This window comes from Ruditapes philippinarum, unplaced genomic scaffold (genome assembly GCF_026571515.1).
Source record: "Ruditapes philippinarum isolate M1 unplaced genomic scaffold, ASM2657151v2 ctg3772_1_1_1_1, whole genome shotgun sequence".
Taxonomy (NCBI): Eukaryota; Metazoa; Mollusca; class Bivalvia; order Venerida; family Veneridae; genus Ruditapes; species Ruditapes philippinarum.
Window position 1 is genome coordinate 54,592 of NW_026865923.1, and position 13,910 is coordinate 68,501.

Sequence of the window (13,910 nt, forward strand, 5' to 3'; positions counted from 1 at the left end):
CACATGATCAAATTAATTTTGTTAATATGTACTAATAAATTTTAACCATCTTAGCGATTTAAATTATATTTTTTAACAGTCGATTTACTAGATTGAATAACAATTTGTCGATTTACAAAAGAAACTGTGTTACAATTCATTTGAAATACTGCAATCTCATTGGACAAAAAATATTTTCAAACACTAAATCATTTTAAAGATTTTAATAATTAGAAAAATCTTTAAAGATTGTTTCCTGGCGATTTGTTTTAATGGAGCAAGAAATATAATTAAAACAATTAACACTGTTAAAATTTTTTATTTGATCAAACTTGGTATACACCCACTAGAAGATGTTTCATGCTTAATATCTAAGATCTAGCTATTTTTGATTTTTTTTAAATTTTTACTTTATACAAATAAGGAAAATCAATGACCCCCTGGGGCAGGGCCAATTTTTATCCCAGGGCATTTATTTGAACTAACTTGGTAGACACCCATTAGGTGATGTTTCATGCTCTAAGCTCTAGCTATTTGAGTTTTTCTAAAGAAGATTTTTACTATATACAAACAAGAGCACCCCTAGGCGGAGCATAATATAGGCCCGAAAGTGTTTTTTATTAGTAAGGATGAAGCATTTGTAAGACATGGGAATTAAACAAACTATAACCTCCTTCAAAAAGCACTGAAGAAACTTATATATATATATATATATATATATATATATATATATATATATATATATATATATATATATATATATATATTATATATATATATATAAAACAAAAAACACAGTCCACGATTTAACTTATTTAATAATTTGCCAACCGGTTTCTCTTATGATCATAATTATTAAATAAGTTAACTCATGCACTGTGTTTTTTTTATTTGTATGTGACTTTTTTCCGGCACTTATTGTCATTTTTTGTATATATACATATATAGTTGCTGTTTCAAAAGCACCACCATCAAGTTGTTATTTTGTAAGTAAAAATGCTCCGACAGATGGACGGAAAGACGCCAGGGGTATAACATAATATAAGCAAATTTATTAGGGCATGTAATTAATGTACTCAATATAAGTGATCCTATACATAAAACTTCTTATTTATTTTTTAATTATTGCAGGTCTTTGTGTATCAAAATGAAAATTTCAACTTTACTCCACACCTTACTTTTTTATCATTTTGAAAATTAACTTGTCAATTCCATTTAAAGCAGAACCCAACACTACATGTTACAAACAATGCATGGGATAAATGCACTTCAAATTTCTATTAAACTAGAAATCTAGTTTGCTATTTTTTTCCCACTTCATTCGTCTAAGATATTTCATGACAATTTACAACATACATCACACATATCATATCAAAGAAACACCTTAATTAGCACATAGCATTCCTATATACATGTATCATATATAAGAAACACACGGTTGGTTTGGCTTTCACTATGAATATGTATGTACGTTTACACAGGTTACCAACTGTATAAGCTGTGTGTTCTGTGTGGCTTACCATATTCTGCGAAATATCTAGAAATAGCTTTTTTTTAATATAAACTGCTGTTTCTGTAAAATTAGAGAAAAAAATAAATTTAACAACAGTCATTTGTAAAGGACATTTAGTCTCAATAACAATTTTATATAAAACAACTTAATATGAAGCATAAGTGATTATTAATGCCCTTTAACTAAGCCTAATGACAAGATAATTAATAATTCAAGTTGATAGCTTTAATAGTTTTGAAATCATCATACAAAAAATTCTACATATTATAAGTAATGTTGACAAAGTGCCTGCCATCGATAAACAAGTAATTCAAGATTTATGTTGATTGATATATTTTATACTACTAAATAGACAATTTTGAAGAACAAAAAGTTAGATATAACTCTAATGATTGTATAATGTACTTTCAAGATAATGCTCCTTTCTTACAACTGTCCCTTGTTGTGATCATCAAGTGTTCGAATATTTTTCCTAGTTTTCAAATAATTCAACTTAATGAGCAATTTTGTATAAAAGTCCAAGTTAAAAAGAGGTATTATAACCCCCAATATGTTGCTTTTCGAAAGCCCCTTGTCTAATAAATGTGCTTTATCAAAAATTTAAAAAAATCTGCATTAAGGTACAATATTCACCAATCAAGAATCAGCTATAGATGACAAGCACATATTTATACAGAAAAAATGATAGTTTAAAGTTTTTAAGATGGGATTTTTTTGACAGTTTTTACATTTCTCACAGCTAAACCTCGATTAAGTTTCAAAGGCAATATTCAAAGAATACATGGAATACATGCAAAATCTCGAAGATATTTCTCAATAGCAGAAATATTTCCTACTTAGTTGTGAATTTGTGTGTTTCTATTTTTTATAAATTATTCACTAAAAAAATTCTCAACATTTCAGAAAATACACACAAAATATAATAGAGTGAAATAAGAATCCCTAAAGAATCCCCAACGCGGCTTACAATTCTCACTGGTTCTTCAATATTTTGTCATTTTTGCAAGATTCTTTCGTAACATGATCAAATATTATCTGTGAGGAATTGGCATAATATAGGTTCATTACTGAATATACTTGAACATTAGAATAAAGAGACGAAAATATTGGTTGTCTACATTTAATTTTTTATGGTATAATTTTGTAGAAATTTCTTACAGGTGTCCATCGTATTATTTTTTAGAATATTTAATATAGCTTTAATGGAGTGTACTGTACTGCACAGAATTTGGGTGCATATTTTGGTTAAAAACACAATGATAGGAAATGTATATTTGGGTATGTTTGATCAATCATAGTGAAAGTGTATATTATAATTATTCATAATAAAAACAACACTTTTAAGTATTAAACATTAATTTTGAGTATATTTGAGCAATATTTGGGCATATTTGGACAATATTTAGGTATATTTGGGTATTTTGTGCTGCCCCCCTAATAAAGGGTTCAGTTTGACGCTAACGGGATGTTGAATGAAACTTATCATATTTCACTTGTGGCTACCGCCACTAATGAAATATTTATTTTCATACCACTCAATGAAAATAAATACTGATTTTAAAGAAAAAAAATGAACATCCTCTATTTCCCAATTCCATAATTTATATGCAAATGAAAATCTGGATCAGTTCTGTCATGTACATTATGTAAAAAAATCTGCATGGTTCACTGGTCCAATGTAACTGAAATATCCCTCATAATGATTCAAATCCACAGCTGTGAGGGGTCAACAAGCTAAACAACTTGGCTGAGAGCCCCTGTTTTGCATTAAAATTACACATTTTATAAAATAAAAAGAAATACCAAACACTTAATTAAATAACCGCTTACATGAACACTAAATAAACTTTAATGCTTGCAAATACATGTATTTTTTTAAGTCAAGTGTGCATACTTGTGAATAAATAGTTTTTAATAAGTTTATCAAAGCAGGTTAAACAGCATCCCTCAAAATACAAACTTATGCTAATTTTTATGAAAATCCTAAAAATGAATTTAACTGCAATATATTGTGAAGTGAACAAAAAATATAATTTATAAAATTTGCATTATAAACAGTACTTATATTCCACATAAATTACCAAATAGGTCTCAGATCAAAATAAGCAAAAAATAGACCTAGGACCTTTAACACTGCCTTTAAATAGCAGAGTAGAGATATGATAGTAAATACTGGCACTACTGCAAAATCAGTCGTCCTTAATCATAACATGTAAATTATTATATGTACTTGTACATAATTGTTTAACTTTTTTTCTACAATTATATCAAGTTTGATTTCCTTGAACTTGTGGCATAAAGCTGGAAGGGCCAATAGTGTACTTTAAGCAAAATAACAGTGGGCCATATTTATCTGGCCGGGCCAAACCGGCTTAACAAGGGCTGCATGCTGTTGAATTCAAAATTTATTTTTAGTTCGAATATATGCACAGCTGTGCTACTCACCCATCCGTTGGCATCAGTTCTGTTCAGTTTAGTTGTAGTAATATAATTTTTACTTTGATTTTTCATTTCTTTAAGTATTAACATTTACTTCAAATGTATGTTCCGTATCATCACTCACATAATATTGGACTCCAATAATTATTCTCAATTAATCTGAAAGGGACCATAGATTAAGGTGAAAATTATCGCTAAATTTTCCAATTTGGTTACAAAAACAGCTGGTATAAGGAAAACCGCATTATTTCAAAGAAAAATCCAGTTAGACTCTAGCATCAATATTTCTAGATTTATCTCCCCTTAACCTTAGTATTCTATATATCTTTTACTCTAAACATAACTTCTTTTTTAAAGGGATATACTTCAAATAGCAATAATAATTATAATCTATGTCTGTTAGCCTAGGCGCTACAGAAAAGAGCTTTTATTCATGAAAAAAAAATAAGTAAGTGGAACCGATTCAACCCTTGTTGCTTAAATTTTTAAAAAACTGCTGCATATTTTTTATTTGTGTTCTCTCTACAATCCCTTTTTGGGGGTAGGTTTCCAAAAAAGTGTGCTTGGGGGCAGCGGCCTAAAATGAAAAAGTTTGTATTTTCAAAAGTGGCCGAAACCAATTCAAATATTTCAAATCTTTTCACAGGCAGAAACTAGTTCACGCATTATTCAAATATATAGGGCAAAAGTATTACAGTTTTTGGGAAAAAAAAAAATTTTTGCATCTATCCTAAAATAAAAGACCGCAGCAATTTTATTTACCCCAAAAAAATCCCCCTAAAAAATTTAAAATTTTGGGAAATTTTATGAAGGTTAGCATACTCCAGAATTTGTCTGTTCCGTTAAAAGTATCACTAACACGCATTGCAAGCTATTGAATTTTCGAAAATGACCAATAAAGTGTCTGTCATACGTTTAGATTTTTCACAAAAGTTATCCAAAATTTCTTACTTGATTGGCACCAACTGTCAAACTTTTTCACCTCCATTCAAAGAGTCACAAATACATACAGTTTAGCTACCAAATTATGCTTAGATTCAGGTAAAAATCGAAAATACTGCTAATTTCCTACACACAAACAGGAAAAAATACAACGAGAGAGAAATATCAAAAGTTTCCAGTACCTTCAAAACACCATGTCTGAGTTTATAGATTTGACCGGGGCAATCATTCGGATATATCCCTTGCTCCCTTTAATAACTTCATAATCAGTTCACTACCACTATATTATGCTAATATAAATACATTTTATCAGACAATATATCAGTAAACTAAAAGGGGCCATACCTCTTTGTTTCCAACTGTTTTATTAATGAACAGAAAACAGGCTGGTTGGTTAAAGTAAAGAAACGATACATTGAGCTACAATGTAACCTCCCATTTCTTAAAAAGACTGACATGTTCAGCACATGTAAGCATTCATAAAAACTAACATAATTTCAACAATGCGTGGGACTATAAGATTCTAATATAAAATATTAAAACAACATTACCTAGATCAAATCTCTTCGATATTCAACTTGACATCAGGAACGAGGGATGTCGAAAGACTGCCAATGATTTGGACAATATTTCATCCACACCATATCTTGTCACAGCTAAATAAAAGTAGATATCGTAAGAAATGACTTAATGCTCATGAATAAAATAAAATAAAACTAAAGAACTACATTTTTGATTAATTAATGAGCTTCTTAAACAGGTTTGCAAAATCGGTCAGCTAATCCTCGTATAAAAGCCCAATATGTTTATTCAACGTAAAATTCGAGTTTCAAAATGATTGATAAACTGTACTAACATATCTACATTAAAATCTTTAATTGATATATATTCTAAAAGTTTTAAAAATTTATATACTTTGTTTTCCTATCGTTACTACTTTTTTTTATAAAAATGCATTTAAAGTTAGCATTTGCCATTGCAAAGTGTGTTTTTGCCATGTCATTTCGGCAATTCCCCATGGCAAAAAATTGCCATGGCAAACGTAGAAAAATCTTGCCATGGCAATTGTTTGTTTAAAAATCTCGAAACATTCTTCAACTTATCATTTTATATGTTAGTTGTGCTATTGTTATCTTTGTATTGCAATCTCGATTTTTTTTCAGCATAAATTTGCCATTGCAATTACATAAAAGTTCTCCATGGCATTTAATCATAAATACAAAAATAATGCATTGAAATGTAGGATGTTTCTGTCTTTTAAGTAAGTTTCATTATTTATTACATGTCAGAAGACATATTACAAAAGAATATTTTAAGGTTTTATAGTTTACACAAGGAATATATTTTCTTTTCTTTCCAACCACAGGTCATATTAATAAAAAATAATTGAAAATGACAACAAATATTAGATCAAGGATCAAATATAACTATTTATGCTAAACTGGGAACTAAATAAAGTGGAATTTTGAAAGGGTATCAGAGGTATCAGAGGTTATGTAGTCTGTATATCCACAAATATGACGTCAACACACAATTTAAAAGGCATGACATATATCCTAAGGGTGATTCAACAGTATTACTGTAACCACCCAACAAAAAATAGCCAAAAAGAAAGAAAACAACTTTAAGGATCAGAAATGTAATATTCTATAATGAATGTTAGTGCCATTTCATGAAAAGTTATATCAGAAAAGACCTATTATAACATAATTATGTATAAACATGCAATACTACTATTGCTATATCTCTTTAAAATTTTGGGACGCATTCCGTTTGTCCGTCCTTAACAAGTTAAACAACTGATGAAATTTCAACTATTAAGTGGGATTTCAACCAATCTTTACAGGAGTAATCAGTACCATCCCTTGTTGTGCGCGTTACCGCCACGCTTCGTTTCGCTGCACAAACTGGCCACCAGAGCTAAAAATAGAAAAATATGTCTGATATTCACAGGTTAAACTACTGTTGGGATTTCAAACACACTTTTAAGGGAGTGATAAGTACCATAAGTTGTATTACACAATAAAGGCACGTTCCACTTTGCGGCACAAAATGGCCACTAGAGCTAAAAATATAAAAATTGTGTCCGGCCTTTACAAGTCACACTACTTATTAAGGGATTTCAACAAAACTTTACAGGAGTGATCAATACCATCCCTAGTTGTGGAAATCACTTGCAAGTTCCGCTTCGCTGCATAAAATGGAACCAAAGCTAAAAAAGAACAATATTGTTCGGCATTCATGTGTAAAAAAACTACTGGTGTGATTTCAACAAAACTTTACAGTAGTGATCAGTACCATGGCCGCAAGAGCTAAAAATAGAAAAATCTCGTCCGATCTTTACAGGTCAAATCACTGGCGGGAGTTCAACCAAACTTTGCAGGAGTGATCAATACCATTCCCTTTTGTGCACATTACTTGCATGTTCCGCATACTGAACATTCTTATCATGTGAATGTGCATTTTAAATCATTATAGTATTAACACCCAGTGGTGGCCCTGGCAAGTACATTTCAAACATTTCCCATGGCAATCTATAGGGAAAACACACACAATTGCACAACTTTTTAAACTAAAAGCCATTTTAATCACCCAAGTCCACAACTTTATCATTATGACCAAAACTATCATATTTATTAGGTCGTCGACGTTATCATCACCATCATCACTATAATACTCATCACTTGCTGATTCAGAAATTATTTTGAATTTGTAATCAATCAGGTGTGCAGCATTTTGTAATACTGGTTATCGAGTTACGAAAATCGCTCTGGTGAACAGACCAAAAATGTGTTAAAAAATGGTGAAGAAAGAAAACAAACAAACTATAATCATATCCAAAATCATTGCACAATTATCTGTATTCTGCAATTTCCATCATACTTATATCATTAATATATAGAATAAATATGAAGACTCAATAGACATCATAATCACCATTATGGCTACTATCTCAATACACATAGACTTTTACTCTCGTAATTTTTGTCATTATCATTATCATCCAAACAAAAATAATAATCATCATCTTTATTTCCATCATCATCTTAAATGTACCATTGATTTAACAATTTTCTGTTAAAATATTCGAATGTTGTTCATTTATTACGTGGTGAAACGATAAAGTACTGACTAGCTGCTAAGGGAACACATTTTTGAGAAATCGTTTAATTGTGTTTCTAACGCGAAAGAACCTCCCATTAATTTATTGTTCCAAAACTAACAACTACCTTTATTAGCACATTAGCGTAATGTTATATACTCGAACACATCAAAAAATATAAAATAATTACTTGTTTGGCTTCAAACTGAAATGACTTTTTCCTAAAGAGATTATCCTGAGAGTGAGAATGAAAATAAATATAAAAGCCTTCTATCTAAAGTTTAACTATTTTGATTATGAAAAACCGTTTTGTATAAATTGAACGTGCAATTTTGACATCTGTAAACTACTGGTAAGGATATCATTCATTTATCTTGGTCTTTATGTAATTTCATACACATTCAAATTGTTAATAATGTGTGTACCGATAGAAGTCAAAATGACTTCAGATGTTGCAATAATTGTTTGTGACCTTTTATTCTACTACACATTTGTAATCGAAAACCCACAGAAAATTCTATAAGGGAAGTTTTTAAATATAATATGTTAAACATCATGTTTATTTATTATTTATTATTGGCAGATTGGTTAATCGCGTCAGGGTTTGCCAAGAAAGCGACCACCTCCAAATTAGATTGTGGAAATGGAACGTCAATAAGAATTATCTTTGACAAAACTAGCAAATATATGTCACCAATTCCCACAACAGCTTTGATACAAAGTCGTACCTACAATTATCTCCCACAATCTCAATTACGCAGTTAGGTGTCCTGGATAATTATAACGTACGACTGCTATCTGCACTATCTCCAATAAGTAGTCATCAAAACTTCAATAACGAAAATGAACTGATAGTTGCGGATAATATTGAATTGTTTCAATTGCCTTGTAGTTATGAATAATCCAGAAATACCTGAGATGAAGCCGAGTATAAGAGAATATATCCACTTTTCGTGGAGCTATATTTCATCTTAAGAATAAAAAATAACAATTATCCACATGCTGATATACTCGTATAAACAAATACAGTAATGTACGGAATTCCGTAACGGCGATAGTGCGATGGCGACAATGCGATAACGTGATGACGACATAACGATAATGTAACAATGCGATACAGCGATGGTAACAATGCATGGCACCTATGCGATGACTCAATGATGACGGTGCGATGCGATAATGCGATGACGACAGTGCGACATCGCGACGGCGACAGTGAGAAAATGTGATGACGACAATGAAACAGTGCGATTAATCAGTGACGACTGTGCGATATCGCGATTGCGACAGTACGATACTGCAATCGCGATATCGCATTGTCGACGATGACCTTCCGGTACAAATGCTCACATCCTTTTTGTATCGGCTCTAAAATGATGACGAAATAGAATAGGGGGACATATTTATGTTTCTTTTGGGAGATCTTTTTGTTCTTTCTTTTTTGTATGTTTAAACCGTCTAAATAAAATCATAGATTAATGATAAGTAACATTTCTGATAAGTAACATTTGAAATAAGTGAAGTGTTATACATACACGGAAAATAAATTGTGTAAAACTTTTATATAGTCGAAATATTTCTGATGAAAATAATGTTATCATTACATTTAAAACATGCAAACAATGTTTGAAATAATTGTTTATTACTTATAAAAAGACAAATTATATTCAAAGATCATTTTACAAAAATATGTACAAAAATAAAATCTTGTAATGGAAAATGATAAAGTTGACTGTAAAAATTTAATCAGTCTGTGTAAAATAAAAAAAAATATTAAATTTTAAATTTGTAATTGGTCATCAGTGATTTTATTATTTTGAAAAAAAAATCCATGGAATTTAACAATAATTCTGGATCATTGCTATAATTAAGTGATTTTTTGAGTGATTTACAATGTTGTTCGGTGTTCATAAAAATGTCCTGCATAGATTGTGTTAATTAGATTTATGATGGATGTACAAATAAATAAAAACCAAAAAAAAAACAAACAAAAAAACCACAGCGGTAGGAAGAAGTTTGTGTTCTTTAAATGTTTTGTTTAAATTCTATGATAGCTTGATAGCTGTTATATATAATCAAAACACAAACGTGTAGTGATAATAAAGATAAATGAGTTGCATCTCTTAATGTTCTCTTCACAAGGTAGAATGTACGTGAACTAAATGTATCTGTATCCCGACGGTGTCACATTTCTCAATTTGATCTGTCCCGGTCATAACAGCACAGAACGAGGAACATCACGAAATCCAGTTGTCCTCGATTTATGCAGAGTGGACTGTACGTATATCAACTTTTATATACTGTTTACTTTACAGAGGAGAGATGTGAGACAATAATTTATAAAAATCAAAGAAAACATATTTATATACGATTTCGATGTGGATTCTTAAATTAATGTAAACCTCTTAGAATCTAACTCAACTCTTGAGTTTTAGTTCCCCGTATTGATTGCTGGATGGAGTTATCAATCAACATAATTATTAAGTAATTATATCATTGTTGTTTTTATTCGCTAAACAGTTACTCTTAACTGTCGGTCTCCATAATAAGGTATTTATAAACTATTTGGTTTTATTAATATTGTTTAAAAGTCCATTAAAACATTATAAAAGCTTCAGTCATACTGTTATTTTAATAGATATTAACTAAGAAATAGTACACAGCGCAGATGGAATGATTGCTGCGAGGAAAGAAATAATATTGTTCATTGACAACAATTCTCGCTTAATACATGTAATAAAGCGTATTGAAAAGTATTAAATACTTGCAAATATAAATGAAACAACATTTCTCAAATTCAACATCCTGACATGATATTTGTGACGCGACTGTGTTGATGATCAATAAATACCTTTAAATTATCAATGACTGTATGTTTATGTTTGATACAAAATAACTACATGCATATTTATTGTAGTATTGTTCGTTTGTTTTTTTGGGTTTTACGTCACATCGACACAGTATAGGTCATATCGCGACGTTCCAGCTTTACTGGTGGAGGAAGACCTCAGGTGCCCTTCCGTGTATTATTTCAGGCACGAACGGGTACCTGAGTAGAACCACCGACGTTCCGTAAGCTAGCTGGATAGCTTTTCCTCACATGAAAGAATCCAAAGTCCCTGTCGGGATTCGAACCCACAGAGGTGAGGGGCAAGTGGTTTGAAGTCAACGACCTTAACCACTCGGCCACGGACGCCCCCTTTATTGTAGTAGTAGTAGTAGTAGTAGCAGCAGCAGCAGCAGTAGCAGTAGTACTTATGAGTAGCATTACAAAAAATTCAATTTTTGTTTGTATATTACAATTTGAACTTTGAAATGCATTATTTGAATTTAACAAAATGTGCTAATCTAACACAATGTGTGTATTTTATTGGCTCACAACGCATTTAAAGGGAAGTAAACCATTTTATAACTTGTTAGATGTATGCGTTTTCTCTTTGTTAAAAGTTAACCATGTTAAGGGGTCTGTCCACATTGTCAAATGTGTCCATAACGAAGAATGTTTTTCTTTATCGATAGGAATATTCACACACACGCAAACACTTATGCAAACATACATTGTAATTGAAATATTATATATATCTTAATTTTGTAGTTATAACCTGGCTATCATTTAGTTGTATCAAAAATAAATTGTCGGATGATCCTCGCAAATAAGCAGCATATTTACCAAATCCACTATCAGCTGTCAGAATAAGAATGTCACAAGTTGAAAGAAGGTATTGCTCAATAAGTACATATTTCAGTCCATCGCATGCTTCTTTCTCATTATGTTTGTGTGTACCAAGCCGATCCACATGAATAATAGGGACATCAATATGTATGCCATTTTTGAAAATTTTCCAAAATTCACTACGGACATACAATGAATCTGATGCTAGGTAAATAACATACTTATCAGGGTCAGTATATCTTTTTAGATATTTAAAAACGATTGTTTCATTTGGCTTCTCAAACTCACCAAAGGCATTATCCTGTGGAATGCTTGGGTTTTTCCCTACCCTTATATGACAACATACAAGATATTTTTCTTTCACATTCTGGTCAATAAGATTATCGAGGAAACTCATCAAAGTATCTTTTGGCTGAAATAATAAATTCAGAATCATATTGTAGGCACTGGGTATTGACATGTTTAACAACCACCCGTAATTTGTTCTTATATCTTTAATTTTTCTGAGTTGATATATTAAGTTGGAATTAATCTTAACAAATACCACTTTCCAATGCCAAAGGTTGAAACGAAGATTATTCATATCAATACCCATCGAAGATTTATTCATCATATCAATTGTAAGGGCGTTTTTTTCATTTTTAATGAACCTTTTACAAATAGTCCAATCATAGACAGTGGGTTTAAGAAAGTTATCAAGCTCACACGGTTTCTCAAAATCAATAATAAATACTCTAGCAGTGATTAATGCGAGTATAAATGATGAAACAATCCCGCGCTGCCTATCGCCCATTCCACCACACGACCGCGAGTAATCACAGCTGTATACCAGAAACGTATGTTCAGCACATTTGCTTGGGTCTGTCACAAACGTATTTGACATGCGAATTTTACTCACTTGTTCAGTGTAGATAGATGACGAACGCGTTCTAATATTGCGGAGACGGTATGTGTAATTAAGATATGATGTCCTTTTGTTGTCATCAAAATCTATAGACGGTTGCAAAAATTCCTTGCCGTGCTTTATGTTATGGGGTTGATAATACATCAGTCCCAGCCATACTGAACAAATGACCAACAAAACAACCTGAAATGGGAATATTGAAACAAAACAAAAACATAACGATACATGCAAACATTTCTGTTTGTTGTCGAAACATTTCTAAATATAACATAATTTAACATTTTATTTATATTTGCCATTATAAATTTGATATTAGTCACCATGGAATAAAAAAGAAAGTATAAAAACAAAATATGAAGAAAATGAAATACAAATAAATGCTTTATGAATTAATAATTTGAATAGTGTCTACTTAAATTTAATATTTGCTTTAAGTTACACTGACATATAAAAATCATTTTGTTTTTAAATCTGCAAGAACTACATTGAAGGTTTCTTCAAAATCGAATGTCCTATCTTTTTTATTGCTCTTGTTGTTCAAATATAAACAAAACATATGCTAAATAGAGACATTTATATATTTGTATTCTATTTGTATACGCTTACGAAAAATATTTTCGTTCGTCATAATATTAATCGAATATATGAGGATATTCGGCAATTTCAATAAATATATAGATAAATGAATATAAATGCATCAAAAAAAAATATGATAATAACAATATCAGTTTATTAACAAGAAGAATGAACAGATAAAAAGAAACCCAGAAAAAAACCCACAAAAATGAACAACAGAAAAACAAAAACACTGAATATTACCTTTTGAACAAATTTCTTTTGATATAAATTCCTTAATTCACCGTATGTTTTAGAACATTTAAAAAACAACAACAATAGGATCCCTTAAGAAAGTCCAAAACGGCAAATGTTTCATTGAGGATATGCGCCTGTCTAAAAAAAAGAAAATAGAGATCAGTTCAATACTTAGCTTACTAATGTATATCTCCTCGCTTTGAGAACCATTGCGTGTGTGAAAAGTATTTTCTATATTCAGTTATATGCTATGTTTACTATATGCATATGTCACGAGCCATAGTCACTGAAGTATGAAATATAAAATTATCGAAAAGGAATGCTAATTTGCCAGCAAATGATAAGGGCAACGCAGACTTAGTATAATACCGATGTTCATGTATTCCCCAGTGCATCTTCCTAAATTCACGTTTGTAAACGATATATTTTCTCTCTGTCTGTTATTCTTCAATCGTAATTTACAAAAATTAAAAGCAATGTAATTAAATATATAAAAGGAACATTTCAGACTAATGGAATAAAATAATGACAACAGTGTGTGTAT

General features: G+C 30.6%; 1 protein-coding gene across 3 annotated transcripts; it reads right to left on the minus strand.

Moving 5' to 3' along the window:
• Positions 1 to 7,709: 7,709 nt before the first annotated feature.
• LOC132730747 (uncharacterized) lies at positions 7,710 to 13,638 on the minus strand. Of its 3 annotated transcripts, XM_060716734.1 has the most exons (3): positions 13,547 to 13,638; positions 12,548 to 12,736; positions 7,710 to 12,061 (listed from the first exon to the last, which is right to left on the minus strand). In XM_060716734.1, the coding sequence occupies exons 1-3, from the start codon at positions 13,574 to 13,576 to the stop codon at positions 11,549 to 11,551; spliced, it is 732 nt and encodes a 243-aa protein (XP_060572717.1). In that variant the 5' UTR covers positions 13,577 to 13,638; the 3' UTR covers positions 7,710 to 11,548. The 3 variants fall into 3 exon arrangements, with proteins under 3 accessions (XP_060572717.1, XP_060572715.1, XP_060572716.1); XM_060716732.1 differs by having other exon boundaries at positions 7,710 to 12,736; XM_060716733.1 differs by lacking the exon at positions 13,547 to 13,638 and adding an exon at positions 13,373 to 13,526 and having other exon boundaries at positions 7,710 to 12,736.
• Between the last annotated feature and the right edge of the window lie 272 nt (positions 13,639 to 13,910).

Excerpts from the sequence above, each read along its gene's own strand:
- LOC132730747 (XM_060716732.1), bottom strand. The coding sequence starts at position 13,576 with ATGGTTCTCAAAGCGAGGAGATATACATTA. Across the intron at positions 12,737-13,546 it reads AAGCGAGGAGATATACATTA|GTTGTTTTGTTGGTCATTTG; the intron begins GTAAGCTAAGTA and ends TTCCCATTTCAG.